General features: G+C 34.9%; 1 protein-coding gene across 20 annotated transcripts in view; it reads right to left on the reverse strand.

The window, feature by feature from the left end:
- The window catches only part of LOC124411711 (serine/threonine-protein kinase MARK2-like), a 58,108-nt gene that overhangs the window by 10,359 nt on the left and 25,749 nt on the right, over positions 1-22,000 (reverse strand). For 6 of the 20 annotated variants that reach the window (XM_046891003.1, XM_046890994.1, XM_046890996.1 and 3 more), the window contains 13 exons: positions 20,618-21,830; positions 17,852-18,182; positions 12,869-13,093; positions 12,166-12,544; positions 11,500-11,735; positions 11,063-11,174; positions 9,675-9,787; positions 9,277-9,478; positions 8,940-9,140; positions 7,193-7,394; positions 5,223-5,390; positions 2,691-2,805; positions 2,325-2,413 (listed from right to left, as the gene is read on the reverse strand). In XM_046891003.1, the coding sequence (XP_046746959.1) occupies positions 2,325-2,413; positions 2,691-2,805; positions 5,223-5,390; positions 7,193-7,394; positions 8,940-9,140; positions 9,277-9,478; positions 9,675-9,787; positions 11,063-11,174; positions 11,500-11,735; positions 12,166-12,544; positions 12,869-13,093; positions 17,852-18,182; positions 20,618-21,534 (3,290 nt within the window). In that variant the 5' untranslated portion in view covers positions 21,535-21,830. Of the gene's footprint in view, positions 1-2,324; positions 2,414-2,690; positions 2,806-5,222; positions 5,391-7,192; positions 7,395-8,939; positions 9,141-9,276; positions 9,479-9,674; positions 9,788-11,062; positions 11,175-11,499; positions 11,736-12,165; positions 12,545-12,868; positions 13,094-17,851; positions 18,183-20,617; positions 21,831-22,000 lie in introns of those variants that run through there. The other 14 variants (XM_046891004.1, XM_046891001.1, XM_046891010.1 and 11 more) reach the window with 9 other exon arrangements.

The raw sequence follows: 22,000 nt of genomic DNA on the forward strand, positions 1-22,000 counted from the left end.
CATAAGCCCTGCCAAGCAGTGTAATCTTTATACTTTCATTAAACAATTTTCCTTTCTCTATTATTCCACTTCTCCTTTTTTTCACTCTGTAATTCTCATGACTATCAATTGAGGCGATATACACATATTGCAAATAGATTCGTGTATTATAATAAAAGGTCAACTAGACGAATCTATTCGCATCAGGATTGCACGAGGAATTGATTTTCGTTCTAACGTGAACGCGCGTAAAGAGCTTCTCGTGTCAGCTGAGTACAGTCCCCTCTTTGCGCCGCTTAAGCGTGATGCTCGATTCTTTGAAAATACTTTTTACAAATCGAAATCGTAAGCTCGATACGTAACGAAAATCGTGATATCTTTATACAGGGGGAGAGAGGTGGAAGGATGGTAGAAAACGAGAAGAGAAATTTGCAAAGGGGTTATAGGGAGGGTAGGAGGACACACACGTACGTGTACGATATAATAATAATAATAACAACAACGGCGACACCAACAATAATAATGATATAGTAAAGTGTAAGACAATATTAAATATATAGATAATGATAATAATAATAATACTGCTGATTAATGGTCTCGCAGATTAATATTATTCGTCATTATCGAACAGTTGAGAAATAGATACGTATTATATATAAATATCGTAAACGTCAAAAGAAATTGGATAAATTATTTTCAAGTATGTGTATAGTTGTCAATCAAAATTAAATGGGTAAGTAAGTAAGTAAATAAGTAAGAAGTGAGTAGGTAAGTGAGCAGGGTAGCCACAAATTTTTTTAGGAAAAAAATTCAACGACATTTTCAGGTTTTCCGGGAACTAAAAATTACTTTTCCCCGACATTTTCCGGTTCTAGTAAGTTACTAAAACCTAAATTATTCAGTTTATTGACTCTATATTCGATTTAAACTTAATTCGTATTGAAGAAAAATAAAATGTCAAAAAAAATCAGTTTAAGCGAATTTGTTTTCTTGATGAAAAGAAGTAAACCTGTTACCTTAAAAAAAAAAAAAACATTCTAATTTCCATGATTAGAAAACTAGAATTTTCAGTTTTTTCCATGACCAAATAAAAAATCACCCAACAATTCCAAGCTTTCCATGACCCCGTTTAAATCCCCTGAAATTTCTAGGTTTTCCAAATTTTCCAGGTGTGTGTGCGTGTGGCCACCCTGTTAAGTAAGTGAATATAAGTTGAAAAAGTAAAACTGGAGAGCGGCATGTGTATACACATATACATTTATGTATGTACGTAATCCGTAGGTATAAAAGAAAAAAAGTAAAATAAAATAGAAAATAAAATAAAATACACAAGCTATGATGTTTAATAGCTTTCACTGATAATGGTCGCTGCTGGCTCATCAAAATTAATAATAATAATTATTCAATAACGTAGTAACAGTATGCACCCAAATTATTATTTGCATTTTTCGTTTTCATATTTTTTTTTTTTTTTTTTTTTTTTTTTTTTTTTTTCCAATTGCTATAGTAATCTGTTTATCGACAGATTATATAAACGTATGCGTGTTCAACGCATTGCGGTATAAACGACTGCCAGAACTACATAGTCATTGTGCATCCCTAAAACAGGAATATCATCTGGCATGCAAAACAGTATTGTATAAATATAAATATATCATATTGACAAGAATTTGTATTCTTCGGTCCATCAAACAACATCGCAACTCTTGACGTTGTTTAGTATTCAATTCATCAATTACAAACAGGGTATCGACTGTCGAATCGACCAGAGTTGGATTGGGTTTACTCAATCATATATGAATAAGATATAATAAATAAATAAGAGAAGTAATTTTTACATAAGTTTCAATAAATAACACAAAAATTAATTGAGGAATAACAAATTCTAATTTTTCCAAAATTTACCTTTACTATAAATGGAAAAAATAATTCTTCGCTGTGCATCGTAATTTTTTGCAAAATATTATACAACAAAGTCTGAAGGTTTCTTTTACTCTTTATGTAATCTAAAATTTTTCTCCAATTATTTCAGCGTCGTTCGACAACCTGATGCAATGATACACGTGTGCGAGTACAAATGCATACCCTTTTTTGAAACAGAGATCAAAATTAGAAATCGATAAATGAAAAAGAAGCAATAATCGTATCGACGGAAATTTTATTTTCACTAACTAGAGAAACAGGGCAGATATCCTTGCATCCGGTGTTCAAAACATGTTTGTTTCTCTTTAAAATAATAAAATGGAAAGAAAAAAAAAAATGGAAAGAAAAAAAAGATAACGAACATATCGCTCGAAATACGTAATGTTATTGCTAAGCAATGTCATAATAAGGTGGAAACTTACCGTTTTGAGAACCTGGATGATAATTTTGAAAAGAAAGATGGCCTCGCCAGTGGACTGATAGCGTTCGTATCCTGTGTATGCGTGTGACCCTGTAAATTGTTGAACCGCTCAAGTTTACTTGAAAAAATTTTTTTTTTTTAAACAGACAATCAAAAACCGTGGCGGAAGGATAAAGATAAAAAAAATTCATCATAATCATCGTGATCACGTTTAAAGTATATTTCATTTTAATTGCCAATTTATCAAGATAATAGAGGAAAAATATATGCACTCGAAGGTTTATAACGGTGCATATAATTACACTGTAAATCGACTCATCCTTCAGACACGGTTCAGAATATCGTCAAACTGACAAGAGTACAATACCTGAGGATGATTTCGCTGGGCTCTATTCTGCCCAGAATGGAAGGTGCTGCGGCTTGGAACATTCCTTGGGAATGCCGCTGCAGGTGCCAGTCTGGTGCTTGGTGAAACGCCAAGGCTGAATAAACGAGAGTTCGCAAACATTACCAAATATCATTACCGCAGGTTAATGAAGTAATAAGTCAGAATATGCAGCCCGACTTTGTCCGATCGTCAACTTATAATATGCCTTTTGCAAAGTGACGTTATACCAATAACGTAGATACATAATATACATATAAATTGCGCTGGAAATTTATGTAATATTTATGTATACAGTAAGCATTTGAATAATACCTTTTCTAACAAAATTATGCAATCAAATTGGTGATTGATGATTGCCGTTACCGTTGTAACAATATCTCTGTTTAATGAAAATAAAAATTATAACAGGTTCGACTTGTGTACACTCATTACTCAGATGTTTTTTTATTCTACGGTAAATACTTTTATGTTGTATCACGTGTTTGTAGATTGTAACTATTGAACTTTAAATAATGATAAAAGGGGAATATCTGTAATACATAGCATTGATTATTGCTAATTTCTAACACATGTTTTGTAAAAGCAGCTAATTTATATGTATAATGCATGTATCTGTGTATGTGTATATTTTTGGATAACTTTTTTTGTTAAGCAAGTGATAACGATTACGATAAACATTTCTCGAATTCATATTCTGATTTGCCCAGATATTTAATGAGTCCAATAATTGTTTTTAAAAACTTTTCAAAAATTACTATAAAATGATTCTCTTTGTACAATTATTCTACTTTATACTATTACCCAAACGATTTTACATGCACGCGTCGTATAAATTTGTAACGATTCTTGAGATTTTAATGCGCGAAAAGTTAAAACTTCAGATTCATATTCATATTGGATCCTTCTGCAAGCTACAAACTATCAAACAATATTCTCGAGATATTAGATTTTTATTTATTTTTATTTTTTTTTTGTTTTTTGTTATTTGTAAATAGAAATTAATTGTATACACAATAATTTTGAAGAATCGTACATGTGTTTTAGATTTTGTGAATGCAGTATTTGTTGGGTGAGTGGATGCAGCACTTGCTGTTGTTATTGCAACAATAATTATAATACTACTAATTAATTAATCGAAAAATTACCCATGCTTAACGCAGTATTTATTCTACGTGATTTATACATATATAGGTATGAGTTTATGAGATGTGCAACGGCAAAGATGAGTGGACGTGACAAAATTGAAACTGAAAGCGTTGATTGCAAAAGCAAAAAGAAGTAAGAAGAAAGTAAAGAAGAAAATCATGGAGATGAAAACAGAGAAGAAAAAAAAAAGGAAAGAAAAGGACGAATAATACATGTGCGTTAAAATAAAATCGTAAAACTAAAAAAAAAATTAATACCAAGTCAATTCATGCATAACAATTTTCTCCGTCGAAATGAATAACAACAATAATAATAATAATAATAATAATGATGATAATAATAACAACACATACGGTGCGCAAAGAGAAAAAAAATTAGGAAGAAAACAAAACACAAGAAGTGATTAATGCGATCGACCAGCAACCATCCCAGAGATCCTAAACAACGATGTGACGATTAATATTTGGCGCCTGGATGGTAACGACCAATTCTTTGTGTACCGTTGAAACCCATACATATGTTATAGTCCTAAAGTATTTCTCCATCTGCTATTTATCAATCAGTATATTTTATGTTACACATAAAAGGTGTTTTCAACCCTGGGTAAATGAATTTGTTTTACGGATTCGAAGAGAGTTAGTGGCCCAATAAATAATGAAAAACCTGCGTTGCAATCAAAGAAAGATAAATTGACGAAGAGAAAAAATAACAGGAAATGAATAAATTAGAAGGAAAAAACTTGAGGAAAAATGTAAATAAATAGGGATACGTCGGTTGGAGCAATAGCAAGTCACCTTTAACACCTCCCTCGATTCTCACAATCGTCAAAAGAATAGACAAGAAAAAGAAATCACACGGTTTAAATAAAAAGAGACAGCATTAAACAGCATTAATTAACATTATTAAATAATTTTAATTAACTAACATTACAAATTGTCGTGACTCATTTTATCACCCAAATCTCAATACTTGTATTATATGTTTTATTATGTTTTTCACAAAGAGAGAAAAATAAAAGAAAACAAATTAATAAAAATAAAAAATATGTCGCTCGGCCTGCGGTTATGGAAAGTCAGCCGTCGTCGAATGGAATGAAATTTACAAGATAAAAATTTAATTGAAACCAAAATTTGTTGCGCTAAAGATATTCGCTTCCAGAGAAGAAAAAAAAATCTTTTATCCTGTTTTGTGCGTTCTCTTTTTCGAATAAACCGTGAAACCTTAGTCTTCTTGTTCTTTTTTTTATCTTTCTCTTACAGGTGGCGAGAGACGAGTCAGTATTACAAGACAAGGTCAAATATTGCTACCCTCCTACCAATTTATAATACACGGAATGTTTTGATATTGGTATTGATCGCCCTGTACCTCTGCCTGAGAGGGTCAGCAGTAGCAAGTAACGAGTTGTGGGCGTTGCGGGGCTGCGGGTCCAGCAGCGAGTTGTCGCCGGGCTGTACGCCACTCGAAGATCGGTGGCCCGCGCTGATGCTTGCAGATTTGGTGTGACCCCTTGCTGGCCTAGTGCCCTCGCCGAGGCTGTGCAAAAACCAGTCAGAAGACCCGATATTCCCTGGTTTGTTGTTGTTGTTGTTTTGTTTTTTTTTGTTTTTTTTTTTGGTGTTTTTTGATAATTTGCTCGTTTCATGAGAAGATAGGGAGAAAGAGGAAAGACGAAGAAGCAATAACTGAAGGAATCAACACCGATAACAACAGACTCGTACCGCCATCTTTTACTTTTTTTCATTGAACTTTCATCGCTTCTTTATGCAAACTATACCGACATAGATACAATTTATTTTGGTGGCACGTAGAGCGAGTTGCGAGAATTCAAAAAATATAGGGCATTTGAAAGGTAAGTTGTTTATGTTTTCTAAAATATTACGATTTTCTTTGAAAATTTGATGCAATTTCTTCTATTTCTAAACATTTGTGTGATGTTTAATTTATGCTATAAAAATTTTAAAAATTCTTTGACTTCAGACTTGATTTAGAGATTTTATTTAATCTTAAGAATTAATTTTTTTTTGTACAAATTTTCGACAACTTTCGTCGGAAATTTCGAAAAATTAAAAATCAAGGATTCACCTAGAATTTCATTCTAGGTTTTTCGAATAATTTCGTATGATTCATGAAAATCTACGCAGAGTAGAATTTAACCGAAGTATAGTTTGAGAGGAAGTTTTTCTTTCTTTTAATATGCCATGAAATTCTGTACGAATCTAATGAGCTTCTTGAATATATCGACTAAGGATCAAAAATACTACGCTATCTCATTTCCTACTGCGTCTCGATGAAAATTGAACAAAATTGACAAGCGATCTTCTGTGATAAAAATATAGAGAAAATTTTTACCTTTTGAAATTGGACGATTAATTGGGATGAAAGTTTTATTTATTTATTTATTTTTTATTTCACTTTTCATTTTCAATTAGTTTTTCTGATCGTCGCAAATTCATCACTCCCTAATGATTGATTTATTTTCATTTCGTTTTCCGTTTGAACGATGAAATGAGTAATGACGATGCTAGTGAGATGCTACCTATACTTAGTTGCTTTCATTTAAATAAGCTTTGAACAACTTGAAACTTGTCTGTGTTTTAATTTCTTTACTTTCTTTACGATCAACGAGAGTCAAAAGTCAGAATAATTTTTCCATGTTCTAATTTTCTCCCTAAGTTTCAAGTGAAGCGGCAACAGCAGCAGCTAAGTAGGTAGTTCAAAAAATGAATGATTGGCAGACAGCACACAGCCAGCATGCTAGAGCAATGCAAGAAACAATAAGAGAGACTGCGGTTGTGGATTTTGTATTAAACATAAAACCGCGCGTTGACGAATATTAATTTCAATTAGAACAGTTTTCTAATGGATTAGTCTACGTGTGAAAAACATGTGCTTATCTTCGTATATTTGTCGCTTTTGTTAGTTCAAGACAAAACCAAAAACAAAACATAACATTACTTTTAAATTTCAAACAAACACAGGTATGTTACACGTTATAAAACGTAGTTGTTGACGCTAGGAAAACCATAAATCGAACAAGAATCAGCGCAAATTTAAATATAACATTAAGATTCTCACCAAGGGTAAAATATGAAAAGTTACCTTGTACTTTCCTTGAAATTATTTGAATTAAGAAAATAGCACTCGAATAGATATCGTAATCGATGACGAATCCAAGTTAGATTTAAAGTTTCCCGCGTTCTTTCCCCGAACAAGACAGGACGTTTGTCGATTCTTAAAAATTACACAGACCAAGTGTAGGGACAGAAACAATAGTTGAGAAAAAAATTTGTATTTCGTAACTCGAAAGTAAAACTTTATAAACATCGTCGTCATACCTGGGAACATCGTTGGTTCTCTCCGTTGAAGAGGAAGATGTCTTAGCTTGATCGTAAGAGATGGTACTGCGTCTTCCTACCGAACCTGGTGCTGGAGATGTCAGAGGTCTCCCGCTGCCGACGCCGGCGTTCATTGTATTGCTCTTTCCGACTCTCGACTTACCACCAGGACTCGTTCCCACACCTATAATGAACATTGTCACTGCAACCCCAATTAGATACGGCCCAACACAAAACAAAGCAACGTAACGTAACTTAAAAATAAATATGAATATGTATATATACAAATGATGAACGTACGAAGGGTGGGAAGTAACAAAATGTAAACCGATAAAATGAAGAGTCGCGAAGAGACAGAGAAAAGTTTGAATAAAAAGTTGGAAACATATTTGTATGCATTTAAAGTATAGTTGAAGAAGAAAAAAAAATAATAATAAATGAATAAATAAATAAATAGATACAAGAAAAATTCACCACGTACCAAGCAATAGTGTGTATATATTAGAATATAGTTTTTTACGTAGTATGTTAATTACTGTAAGAAATGATTGTCGTTATTATTATTATAATTATCATTAGCAACATCACCAACGTTATCCAACACAGTAATAATTGCAACAAAAAAGCAGCGATGAATAGAATAGAATAGAATAGAATAGAATAGAATAAAAAAGAAAAAAAAGAGTGAAGAAATGAAATACAGTTTCAAAAGTTGAGATGAAAAACGAAAGTATGACGAGACATCGAAACATAGATTTACCACGATAAAATATTTCACATCAACTGTAAAGCAGGTTTGTTTAATTAAATCATGAATTTGAATTTCTGCGCGAAAAGTGGCAGTGATTGCTGTCGCAACGTAAACTTATTTCACTTCCAGCTACAAATAGGACGAAAAAAAATTCAAGTTAAAGTTAAAAGAAAGTAGAAAATAGAAATAAGTACGAACGAATGAATCAGCGACTCAGTTTTATGCGGTAAGGAATCAAATTATCCATTCGTATATGTCTCCTAGTTTCTTACATTGGTAGATAAAATTTAATTGTGAATTTAGAAAGTCCGACGAGATAAACAACAATAATCATAACAACAACGAATGTTGAACAGAAGTTGGAACATGTTCTACCTTTTCAAACCTAAAACCATGACAATAACATTACTAATAAAGTCTAGTTTGAACAATTCAACGCTCACTGTAACATATTGTTATTATCATGCTATCAAATGTGCAAAGGGATATAAAAACCGAGCAATAGAAATTAAAAATGGGACAAAAAAGCGAACCTAAATCTAGACTAGAGTCTAGAAGCTAGATGCTAGTTTCTGATCTACTCTGTCAAACTTCAGTTAAATATCTTACTAATATCTTTTACCTGTGTCATTGAAACTGGTCAAAAAAAAACCAAAAAAAAATTTAACCGCCCATTGTCCTTATATTTGCGATAATACGAAGAGATACATATCGAAAGGGACAAAGATGCGAGACAACAAAGAGAGCAAAATAAGCAAGAGATCGGAACAGAAAGATTTTTTCAATATATCGCAGCAGACAATAATAAACCGATGGAAGATAAATTCATCGTCATTTACCAGCGACGAGAAGAGGTTTAAGCGAGTCGGCAAATAAATTGGGTAGAAAGATGAGAAGAGAAAGAGAAAATACGAGATAGATAATGTATGAATAAATATACAATGTATGTATATAGAGAAAGAGAATGGTTTAGCAAAAAGCATGTAGTCAACTCACTCGTGTCTAATTGTCCTGGACTATTTTTTGGGGCTGACGGTCTACCCGCAGGTACGCGAGCACTGTTCTCTTTTATTGTTGCCGAATCAACCGTATTTTGACGTTTAAAGTTACTTCCACCGCTACCTGCTAAAGTGCCAGCACCCGTACCAGTCGTTGCATGATTGTGGTTCGTCGTGTTACCAGGACTAGGCGCGCACCCTGAAAAGAAAAAACGAATCGTTATATTGTCAGCAGAGATTTGGAATATTGAATAAGTCGGTAAAAACCTTCCGTCCGTTATTTTCTTCCTTCGGTGGTTCCTTTGGCTAGATAATTCTTTTTTATCGATACTTACGGAGTGTCTCACCTCCGGAAGAAGCTCGTCTACTGGGTTTTGGGTTGCTAGCTGAAATACTGCGGTGAACACCTCGATGCGAGGGACTCTGTGCTGCGCCTCCTGTCCCCGTTCCGCTGACTCCGCCACCCCCTGATCCTACTTGGGGCGGAATGTTGCGCAGCGACAGTGAACTGCCAGACCGAGAACCGTCGCTCTCAGGCTGTCCGAAAATAACAGAAAAGTAAGAACAAAAAACGCGGCAAATAATGGAGAGCAAAAGAAAAGACAAATAAACGACGATTATTACAGAGCGTATCCGGGAAAAAGAATGAATAAATGCAATTTCGTCAATTTATAATTTGTTCGCTTTTGTCAATTTTCTTTTTTGTTCAAGGGCTTGCTGCGCCCGGACTTACGTCTGTCGTCTTTCTTCCTAGTAGTAGATAGGTGGCGAATACATCGTCGTACTTAGCTTGGCCGAGGGAATCTTCTATTTCGCTTCGTGTATATCCCATACTAGCTAGTGCCTCTGTAACAGGATTTTTACAAGAGGCATAGTTAAATCTAACAAACAAAATAGCTATATTACCATTAAGCCATGTACTTACTTCGACAAATAATTACTTTTCATTTCTTTTTTTTTTTTTTTTTTTTTTTACATATTTTTATAACCTGATTCTCTTCTTGTAATTTTGTTAAAATAATTGAATATTAATTATGAAACTGGATCTGAATGTAAATCATCGGTAATAAAAATCTTAAGTCTTTGTGTTGCTTGTGAATTCATTCATACCTTGATAACTGATTCAAAGTATTGTCAAAAATGTAACGATTATATTAACAGCTTCTGTCAAAGCTGTAAAAAGTGTAAAGATTAGATAATAAAAAGAGACAGTAGGAAAAAGAGGAGAAATAAAGAAGAAAATTTTGGAAATGGAGTAATATTTTCACAGCGATTTTTTGTGACAGCAAATATTGTCATATAACGGATTCGTTCGATTGAAGTTTTGACCTAAAAACGCGGCGTAAAAAAGTACCCAGCCAACGAGTTTGATATTAGTGGATTACCCAGACGATTTGTGATCGATAAAATCTACCTAAATCGATCTATACCTAACGACTAACACATGCTATTATTTTGTTAACTATTAAAACATAGGTCGTTGCATGCATAGATATATCAGACTAGAAACGAAAAACAAAACAATAATAGAACAAGCACAATATTGGTGCGCATAACTGTGCAATGAAAACGGTAAGGTATCTTCATCGTTGCTCAGAACGTATTCTAATATAATAATATTAAACTATCGGATATTCGACACATTTCAGAAGGAGAATATCTGCCAATTTATAAAATATTACAGATATATACTGTACATATCTGACAAACGGTAGAAAACGTTCGTAGCAACAATTCAATCGACGAGGATTCAACTAATCGGGTGTCTGATATATCTCCCGATCTAATATTCTATTCTAAACATATAATCCACTGTCCGAGAGCATTTCTCACCGTAAAACAGTGAAAATTGCTGACGTCAGTGGGCGGAAACGCTGGTAGTTTGAACAAACGTTCGATATCGTACAGTTTGAGATTAAAAAAATTTCGTTTTTTTTATCATTGCCTCTCATATACCAGTGAAGTATGTAACAGTAAACAAGACCAAGTTATCAATGAAAAACAAAATTCATCAACGTTCTTTGCATCACGCAGTCGATGTAACGACCAGAGTTTCCAATCAAACACGAAAACGCACGTACTAAACATAAAAACGGTAGGTAGTAAGTGTTATGTACATACTGGCAGACTCACCTATCCTCTTGTGGTCCTTGTAATCGGGTTCGGGTTCTAAGTACGGTTTTAATTCATCGTCCTCATATCCCATATTCATCCATTTATCTTTCATTATATTCTGTAAACCAGAAGAAAGAAAAAAAAAAAAACCATCAAGTCAACCTCTCAAAGGGTAAATAATAAATTGCCCACATTCATATCGTCTACAACAAGATAATCAATTGGGACAGTTTGTCGCGTGGTAAAATTCGAGAATATAGATTAGCTTTTCAAAACCTGAAAATTGTTGTATTTTTTTGTTGTTTCTTCTTTTTTTTTTTTATTCTCATTAAAATGATTTTACACCTCGACAAAACGAGGAACAAACGAATATCAAGATTGTAAAAAACGGTCCATGGATTATCCTGCGGGGCTGAATTGCGCGCAAACGAACACGTTCGAACCTTATCGCCACGTACCTCTAACGAGGCCCGTTTTGTGGGGTTGAGCACCAGAAATTTTTTTAATAAATTTTCACAGTCGGTCGACATGTAAAACGGGATTCTATACTTCCCCCGTAATACTCTTTCCCGTAATTCCCTAAGCGTAGATCCGTCGAATGGCAGTGAGCCCGAAACTAACGTGTACAATATCACACCTAATGACCATACGTCGACTTCTGGCCCGTCATACTTCTTCCCTGAAAACAAGTGAAGAATATTCACAGTGAGAAATGTTCGAAATTTTACATTTCTAATTTCATTCCAAATTACATCAAGAGAATCGACCGTCTTGGTGATTTTATTCAAATTTCAATGTAAAATAACAAACTCATCATTTAAACTTCATTGATTTCTAACATTATCAAATAAATGATTGAAAGGTACAGCTGAAGTCGATCGATGTGAATTGAAAAAAAAAAAAGAAAAAGATATCGTTACGGCTTCTAAAGCAGAAATTATAGTATCTAAATTTTTTCCTATATTAGAAGAATGTGACGTTCGAATAAACTCAACTCGATCTACTTCGGTGGCACATTCCAAACTTTTCAATTTATTTTCGTTCATTTTTTCCTCTGTTTTGACGTATTATTATTTCACTTAGATAACTATATTCACTGTGACACGTACCTTGAAAAAGTTCTGGTGCGGCGTATGGCGGGGAGCCACAAAAAGTGTCAAGTTTATTGCCAGGTGTGAATTCGTTACTGAATCCAAAATCAGCAATCTTGATGTTCATCTCGCTGTCGAGTAGCAAGTTCTCGGCTTTTAAATCTCTATGGATGATCTTTTTCTGATGACAATACTGTACCGCCGAAACTATCTGACGGAATTTAGCCCGGGCTTCCTTTTCCTTCATCCTACCATGCAATACTAGGTAATCAAACACTTCCCCTCCGCTCGCATACTCCATCACTAGGTACAACGTTTTCTCAGTCTCGATCACTTGGAACAGTTTGACGATGTTTGGATGGTCCAGCATCTTCATTATCCTTACTTCGCGGAATAACTGCAGCGTATAAGAAAAACAAAGACAAGAACGTAATTAAAAGGCTGCGAAAATAAAAAAGAAAGCAATCTGAAAGATATGGAAGTGCAAAAGATGCAACATTTCGTTTCACAATCGTTTTGCTAATTTTTGGATTTCAAAAAGCTATCGATTTGCTTGTGATCAAATTTTCACTTTCAATCAACGAAGAATAGCCTCTAATGTAAACGTACTGTATCGATAGATGAATTGAAACTAAAGCTAAAAAATGAAATTTTCTTTACAACGAACATTTCTAAACCTGTTCATTGTTTCCTCTACATTTTTATATCAGTTTTTTCTCACCTTTTGAAGGCTGCCAGGGTTGAGCTGTGTTTTGTCGATGATTTTGATGGCAACTTCCTTTCCGGTTGGAACATGTTTGGCGAGTTTCACCTTGGCGAAGTTACCTTTACCGATTGTTTTCAATAGCTTGTATTTGCCAATGTGAGGTTCCTCCGCCGCTCGGCTTCTCGACAACAATCTTGTGTGATGCCCACCACTGCTCGACACCCCCACGCCATCTCCTGTCTGTAATATCAATAACAATCATTACTATAACTGCATCATTCATTTATTGTCAGTTTCTTCACATTTGTTATGACTTTTTATAAATCATAAAATCAAAATTGAAAATTCTCTAGTCCAAAGTTTTGACAAAGTTTCCGATGTATGGTAAAATTTTGAAGCTGTTGATCTTGATATAAAATAACTTCTTCAAAAACATTCATGCAGATTATTCATAACAATAAACTGGGATATGACATGAATTTGTTAGATTTTAAAAACGCAAGAGACATTCTATTAAATCAATTTTAACAGTCAACAATTGAGAATTCGAGAATTTGGGAACTTGTCATTACATGGGTTCGAATTTTTGACGTCGATGTCATTAATGGACGTGCTGAAATTACATTAAAGTATCAGACTTCAAAGAAACTTCAAAATAGTCCAACTTGTCGTATTTAAAACATTACACGACTTATATGAGATTGGAAAATCTGCATAATTCTGTGAGCAGGTGATTACTTACATCAAGTTTTTTTTTTTTAATTTTAACCCATACACAAGAAAGTTGAATGTGCGCCCCTGTACTTTTTTTTTCCATTGATAAATTACGATAATGGTCACCTTGAGATAATTTAGTACCAATTTGAATTCTTATAATTACACTTAAATTACTCTTATAATTACACTGTACGCTTAAATTCACATTCGTATTTACGACAATTGAACTTTTATCGATTTCTTTTTTCTCCACAATAACGCTTGCTGTAGAATAGAAAAAAAAAAACAAACCTTCATGCAGTTATTGGGGGTGTATAAAAATACGTGACAATATGCAGGATATCATTCAAAGTGATTAGGCTGATTGCATAGAGTGAATAATTATCGTTATATTGGGTAGTACAACAGCAATAATAACAAAAATTACAATATCGTTACGTTACCCGCAAAAGGCCGCGGGTGACCATCTTGCAGGTGGTGGCGACTTTAGAGGCAGCCAGCTTGACGATGATTTTGTCAAAGAACAAGGACAAGTAGATAATAAATTACGTAATCAATTTTTAAATTTATATTAACAAAAATTAGATGAAATGAAACGAAAACAAAATTCGATTAAATACTTTTTTACACAGAATCTATAAGTGTTAGATGTATTTTTCTAACTCATCCTGTTCACCTTGATTTTAGTAAAATTTATAGACAAAAAAAAAAAAAAAATAAAAAACACTGAAATAATCCCAAATTCCGGTCACTCGAATTGGATCCAAGTAATATTTATTATTAGTTTCATTTGTCCTCCTCAAAGGGAGAGTTGTGGTTTATAACTGTTTTTTCATCCTCGCACCGCGTAAAATATTCATTAACTTTTCCATAACATTAGACGAGATGAATGTCCAATCATCGGGTTGATCACTAGACAGGTGTCTAAATTCTTACGTTTGTTAACTCTCACTGAAAACTTCTTTAACACAGATGAATCCGCGTCACCCCAATCGATCGAAAACTACGAGCCAAATGATCTTAATTGTCTTGAGTGTGGCTCGTGGTTGTCGATAGTACGAATAAAAAGCATAACAAGGGAAAAACCACTTGGCGATTTGTCGAATATAAGGAACGACGAGGAATCCTCAGAAGGTAGTTGATAATCTTTTTGTCGTTAAGGTTGTTACTACAGTCGACGAAGGTGAGGATGAACAGCTACCGAAATAAAACGACGACAAGTTTGTCGATGACATTGAAACCACCTCCGACAGGAGTTCCTTCTCCTCCGTCTTCTCCTTATTTTTCTCCTTCTCCTCGACGTCGAGGTCGAGAATTGCCTCCTCGACAATAACTATGTGATCTCTGACGTCCGATATTGTAAATATCGAAAACACATCCTTCCAAACTTCTGCAGTAAATGAACACCGACGATCGATCAGGAGGGCAGGCATTGATCGATCGATCCGTTCGGTACGAACCCCCGGAGAAACACCCTCGGTTCGCTCAGTAAATTGCTTTCTAAAATATCGCAAAACAAACTGCGATATAACGATTACTCGCGAATTTCATTCCTTTCGTTTGCCATGTTTGCAGGTATTATTATAATCCGTCCCACTCGTTTCATCTTTGATTGTAAAGTCGTTAAAAAGATTTTTACTCGTAAAACTGGAATTGTATAATCCAAAGTAGTTAGACAAAACGAAAAGAAGAAAAAAAAAAGACAAAAAAAAAAAAAAATATTGAACCAAACAGAAAGAAGAGAGAAATAAAATATTTGACAAAATAAAAAAAAAAAAAAAAATTTCTTCTGGCTTATTAGCGCGGTATGAACGGTGATAAGTGATGGTTATTCGTTCGCTCCCAAAGTGGAATAATTAACATGTAAATATGACGAAAGATAAATAAGAGTGTCAAAATTGGCTGCACGAATCATCGATGTCATCACAATCCAATGTTTTTCACATCACACCGACGTACACAAAATACAGAGGAGACAGTTTAAACCGAAACGAAGTTTGACGATAGACGTCTCAATTCTCGCGGTTTTTCCCCTCGACAAACGTCACAGGCCGAAACAACCTTTACGATACTCGGGAAAAAAGGGATTTTTTATTGACCGCGAATGAGGGTGTCTTCTTCCTCCGATCGTCTCTGATCTGAGCCTCCTGAGGGGCTGGATACCGTCTCGAGACTAAAGACCCTGAAGACAAGGGGCGACGGTGGATGAATCAATACTAGAGGCACCGCCGGCACCCAACCCTCGGCTAGGATACAACACCGGCCGTATTTTCGCTGGGCTAAATATCTTGGCGCATGCGCAATGGCGACGACGAATCGTGGAAGCCACCAAAACCCGCGGCGACGCAAAGCCGGGAACCAACTTCACCCTGCGATGGCCGGATGACACCTAGTTCGAAGAAAAATCGAATAGTCGTTGTGGACTTTCAAGTGGAAACACGTAGTATCACGTGACCGATTTAATTGACTTTTCAATTGGCTGCACTGATTTCCCCAGTTTTCAACCAATAGCGAAGGCGAAATCCTAGGGAAAATGCACTCGGTGAACACTAAGTGCAGCCAATTGAAAATGTTTGTAACAGTTTTCACGAGAATCCATTTTATTCTTTTGTTATATATCGTAAAGATTTTTCATCTGTTTATTTCGCCGTAAGATACGACGCTTTGAGGTTATATTTTATGAATTATTCGTATGTGAATTTATAGTTACAAAAAATATCGAATCGAATCGATGTTTTACGAGTGAATGAGACGGATTTTTGTAAAGACTCTTTAATTGGTCACTTCGACACGCTTCTGTTATAATATATCAAGTAGGCATCTTGTTTTTGGCGCAAATAATATTACTTGATATTTCTTAAACGGTTTTTTTTTTTTCTTAAATATCTTTTCCCTACGTTTCATTCAGACGGTCATTTTTTTCAATTCAATTATACGGTCAATTAGTACCTATGGATCAACCAGATTATTCCATTTTCCAATGAACAATCATGATTATCAATTCAAGTTTGCGGGATCCAGATGTTATTCTATATCGAAGAAATATCTTCTTTGTTATATTTAATTCGATTAACCAAACCTTAGCTTCATCAGTCGTTTACTTTTTGCTTGCAAGTCAAGCAAAATTTCTTGGACTGAATAAAACTCAAATCAGTGAATTTTCACATTAACCAACAAACTAATTTTACATTCCGACTTTTTCGTCGTTTGAAAAATTTCTTTTTATCGTAGCAAAATTTTTTTAAATAATCTGTTAAAAAAATTATTCATTTTTTGCAGATTATTTTGAAAAATCCGGAAATCCGACGCTGTTTCAGCCATCGCGACGTCCCTCTGGACGTCAGCTGATCTCCGAGGGTTTTGTTTCATAACGGCACGTTCACAATGCGCATGATCGCGTGAAATTATTCATTTTAGTTACCTGAGAATTACCACAGACTTTACCTACAGACTTAAAATATTCAGTTTTCAATTTACCTTTGGATTAACGAGATCTTTTTGCGGGTAGATATATTTAGATTCAAGTTCAAAATTTGAAAATGTTGAAATAACGTGACAAGAGACTTGATTATGTCTTTTCGAGGTACAAGGGGTCTCGAAAGAAAAAAAAAAAAATAGAATTGTATCACACAACGGGGTGGATCAAGACGCAAAACCTAGTCTAATTTTTTTTTCCCTTTAAATTCTTCGACATGATCTTCTTTTTTGTTTTACAATATAACGTACAGGTTGTTTATAAATAGCATCGAGACTCTCTCGAAGCAAGCAAGGATAACGAATCTGCGATAAGATAAATCGTACGACTTCACAGCGTAACATAAGTTTACTCAATGGGAGCGAACGACTTGAACCGAGTCGATTTTTCGTCGTATTCGCGTTAAAGTTTTCGAAAAACTTTCAAGTCAGTCATACAATAATTGAAAAATCAACTTTCCAAGTTGACGAGCTTTCAAAATGTTGTCGAGTAGATTCCTCGATAAATATCACTTGACGATTGTGTTTCAATCAGATTTATAAAACAATCACATGTAATCATACACATAATTGATCAACCAATTAATCAATCGCTGCTACGAAAGTTATATAATAATATATTACACCTACACGTATATATATATATAGGGTGTACTTATATTTGTAAAATTATAGCGTAGATTGAAAAAAAAAACAGAAAACAAAAACGATGAAAAAAAAAAATAATTAAATTGCTTACTCAGCTATCATCGCATTAGCATTTGTTCGTTTGTTTATTTATTTATTTATTTACTATCGGTAATATACCTCTTTTATTCCAATGTTTTGTATCGCCTTTTGAATAACGGTGGTCAGTGGTTTCGGTGTGGAAGTAGCCGTAGAAGATGATGTTGAATTGGTACCGATTCCAGCAGCAGCCTCCTGCTGGAGTTGCCTTTTGGTCATAACTGGTCTGACAATATTCCTTGCTTGTTGAGCGCGCGATTGAATTTTCAACGGCATATCCGATGTGTCCCCGTTACCTCGACGCGTGTCCGAGGCTGTACGATTCAATTTAACACCGGCCCTCTTCTTTGTCGTTATACCAGCATTTCCGGTAGAATTTCTCGTCGCTTCGCCACGTTGCAGGGGTGTCGACCTTCGTTTTATCATTTCATTCACATGTTCAGTCATTTATATTTGCTATACATATATTTATTATTATAATGTCTTTAAAAACTTATAATCCCCCCCCCCCCCCCCCTTTTTTTTTGCATTCCCAGTTTGTTTCTTACTCGTTATATTATAGGTGTATAAAAAAAATTCTTTCACTTCGTTCTCAGTTTCTTTTTATCGTTTTGTGTTTTTGACGATATTCATCAGAGATTTCTTTTTTCAATTTCTGTGTAAGTTTACAGAATAAATAAGAATAAATAAGAATAATGCGAGATCGTGTGTTAACGCAAATATGGAATAAATAAAGCCAGAGAGCGCAGATAAAGTAATAAAATTTGATAGAAAATAAAATTAAATAGACCCGAACGATGTACCGATAAACGGTAATTCAGACGCCTCATTAAAATTCAAAACACGTTATGAACAACTTGGGGCAGTTAAAAATTGGCGAGATTCAGAAACCGAGGTCTTAAAAATAATAATAATAATAATAATAATAATCATAAACAAAAAAAAAAAACAAAAAAAAAAAAACCATCGGAGAGCAAGGAAAATATTGAGCGAGAGATTTCACCTGCGAGAAGTTTAGCGATGCATGTCTATTGTTGGAGGTGCCGAGATCGAAAGAGAGAGAGAGAGAGAGAGAGAGAGAGAGAGTGAGAGAGTTACGAAATACGGGAAATCCTCTATATCCATATACACCTGTTATACGGTGAAAATCGTATGCATTGTACATTATACACGAGCGTGTATCAAGTCTATTGTACTGCGTAATTCTCACCTCATTTTTTCTTTTCTTTTCTTTTCTTTTTTTTTTTATACCCGGTACACGATCACGTTACGTAAATAACAACAACAACAACGACAACAATAATAATAGTAATAATAACAACGCTGCTAATAACAATAATGGAAAGTGTGACGCACCTTACTATTATACTCGTTTCTATAATAAGTGCAGAAATATTGTTATACCGATGTAACGAGTCAAATTTCTCACGTATGCAAGAAAAAGAAGAAAAAAAAAAAAAAAAAATGAAACAAAAAATTTTATCAACTTCAATTGAAAAAATCGATTCCGAGTTCAAGTATATTCGTAGTGAGTGTCTAACGTTCGAATGTCCTAACGCGCATGCGCTAAAATTCTGGAGCAAAAGCAGTTGTTTTATTAGGTTGACCAACCTTTATAAGTTCAGATGAAAGATTGCCGCGATGTACACGTAACCTAAAAAATTTTGAAATCAGTCGATGGTAGTTGTGCTCAACTTCGGTCATTCCCCGATTAATAATTTTTAGGAATAAAAAAAAAATTTGCCCATCTGCCCATTCGATCTTCAAAAACAATTTCAACAGCTAAAAATGTTTCGTCTATTATAAATACTGTCAAACGGCTGTAAAAAAAATTTTTAGGTTACGTAAATCGCGATGAACTGTCATCTGAACTTACGAATGTTGGTCAACCTGACAAAATACGACTGTTTTTGCTCTAGAATTTTAGCGCATGCGCGTTAGACTATTCAATTATTACCTACTCACTTTGTACAATACTCAATTATCTATATAAACTAAATTTCCCCGTGACGAATGACCGTTAAATGTTTACACTATTTGTGCGACGTAAAAGGAGAATTCGACCCTGCGTTATAAACGCGTGCACAACGCGTACACTTATGCAATTAAATGGCGAGAGTAATAGCTGGCATTGTGTACTTTCCGAGGGTAATAAAAAAAAATTGCGTGACAATTGATCGTTACTTTCGGCCGTTACACGATATACATATAGACACATGACGTTCTACTGATTCGCTAATTCTAATAATCCGCATTGCCGTAAAAAGTTTGAAAATTTTCCAAAGGTGTAAATTTACTTTTTCAAATAAATTTTATGAAAAACTTATTACATGCATCAGCTATGGTAAAATAATTGTACACATATGTATAATGTGTAAAATTTCTCTCAAATCTCACTTTTATTCTTCGACTGATTACGTGTGAAAAATTCATGAAAAATGATCGAAATTTCTTCAATGATTTCCACTGTCTAATATTTTTTGGATCATTTGATATTTCAATCACGATTTCAGCACGACACAGTTTGCATAAATTTTCTACAGCATATTTGTGTACATACAACACGATTTCGCAGAGTGTCTCAAATTCTATTCTTTTTCATTTCAATTATTACAAACGATAATCGAACACGATTGAACAAAAAATGGTAACAACGATTGTATACGACGATTGAGAAACAAAAGTGATGATAAAAAGAAATTCCCGGTTCATTTTATAACGATAAAAACCCCTCTCAAGTAAAAAGAGATGATCTCGAAGTAAGATATAAATCTGCATTATCACGTGTCTGCAAGTAAATTGTTACGACTAAAAATAAGTTTAAAACAATATTAATTTATTAATTACCCCTCAGCTTCGTCGTCGGTGTTATTGCGAAGTAAATCCTCGTGTTCCCTATACCGTAATTCGATTTCAGGAACGATTTTATCGCTACCAGTATTACCGACGGAGGAACGATCGCGTTGCAATTGAGAAGATATATCATCGGACGTGACGTCAGTAGCGGCGTCCTGTTTAAACCTAGCAGCAGCGGCAATGGTTCCTTGTTCTATGGCTTTGACTTGCCTCTCGAGTTGATCAAGCATGTCAATGCTGCTCTTGGAATCCGGCAAAACGTTTCCATCGCCACCAGCTGTATCGATAGATCGATGATCCTGATCATTGAGTATGAGATCTAGTTTCACGCCAGTTTTTCCGCTCTGATTTTCCCTCAATGAAGATCGTCGCCCGTTCGACGTTTGAAACTCACCACCGGTCGAAGAACTCGCATTACTCTTGCCGATTACCGACCGTTCAAATGACCGACCGAACTTCTTAGCCAAAACGTTCTCAAAGTCCTGAATATTCTGACTAACTATAGAGTTCTGCGTCCGTTCGTTAACGAATATCGGAACACCTCCGGCGCTTCCTCGCGATCTAAACGACGAGCCTCTGCTGCCGGTCATAACCGGCGACCCGCTCGCCGAATTAGAGTTCGAATTGACGTTCGAATTCCCGCCACCGACAGCGCTTCGTTTTTCCACCACCCTGAGACCCGCGTCGCCCTCGACGAGTTCCCACTGCTTAAGTCCTTCCGGCGTCGAGGGACTTCCCCTGGGACTGGGACTGCTGGTCCTCGAATCGGAACCAATAACGGGACTACGTCGCTGCTGGATCACTGTTCCATCCGGATTCAACGTCTTCCGGAAACTCGACGGTCTTATAGACTTCCTTCCCGGCTGATTTCGCGCCAGGATAGTTTCCCGCTCCTCCCGATCCGCCATGTTGATTATATAAAAGATAGCGAACGTCGAATTACTTTGGTCAGTCTTGTTCTTCTTTTTTTCCTTTTTCTTTTTCGTTCGCTTTGGAATCTAATCGTGATGGAAGTTTTACGATTTCGATTTTCTCATATTTCGTCGCTCAAATTTCCTTTCCTTTCACTATGAGATGTTATATCGTGATCATCGATGTATTATTTATAAATCGGCAGCTACTCTCCTCTGCACGGCTTTACACTTCGTTGTTTCCAAATTCCGGACGATCAGTACAGATTAACGATCTCACTCGGTACGCGTCTCTGTTTAGAAAATACATTTACATGGATTTCATAAGATTTATGATTATTGAATTATTAATTTTTTTTTTTTTTTTTTTTTTTCAACAAGTCGCATTTATCACATCACGTTGCACAACACGATTAGCGATCGGTGTAATTGATAATAATTACCCAGAGTTACTGTACCATGC

The sequence above is a fragment of the Diprion similis genome, chromosome 10 (genome assembly GCF_021155765.1).
Source record: "Diprion similis isolate iyDipSimi1 chromosome 10, iyDipSimi1.1, whole genome shotgun sequence".
Taxonomy (NCBI): Eukaryota; Metazoa; Arthropoda; class Insecta; order Hymenoptera; family Diprionidae; genus Diprion; species Diprion similis.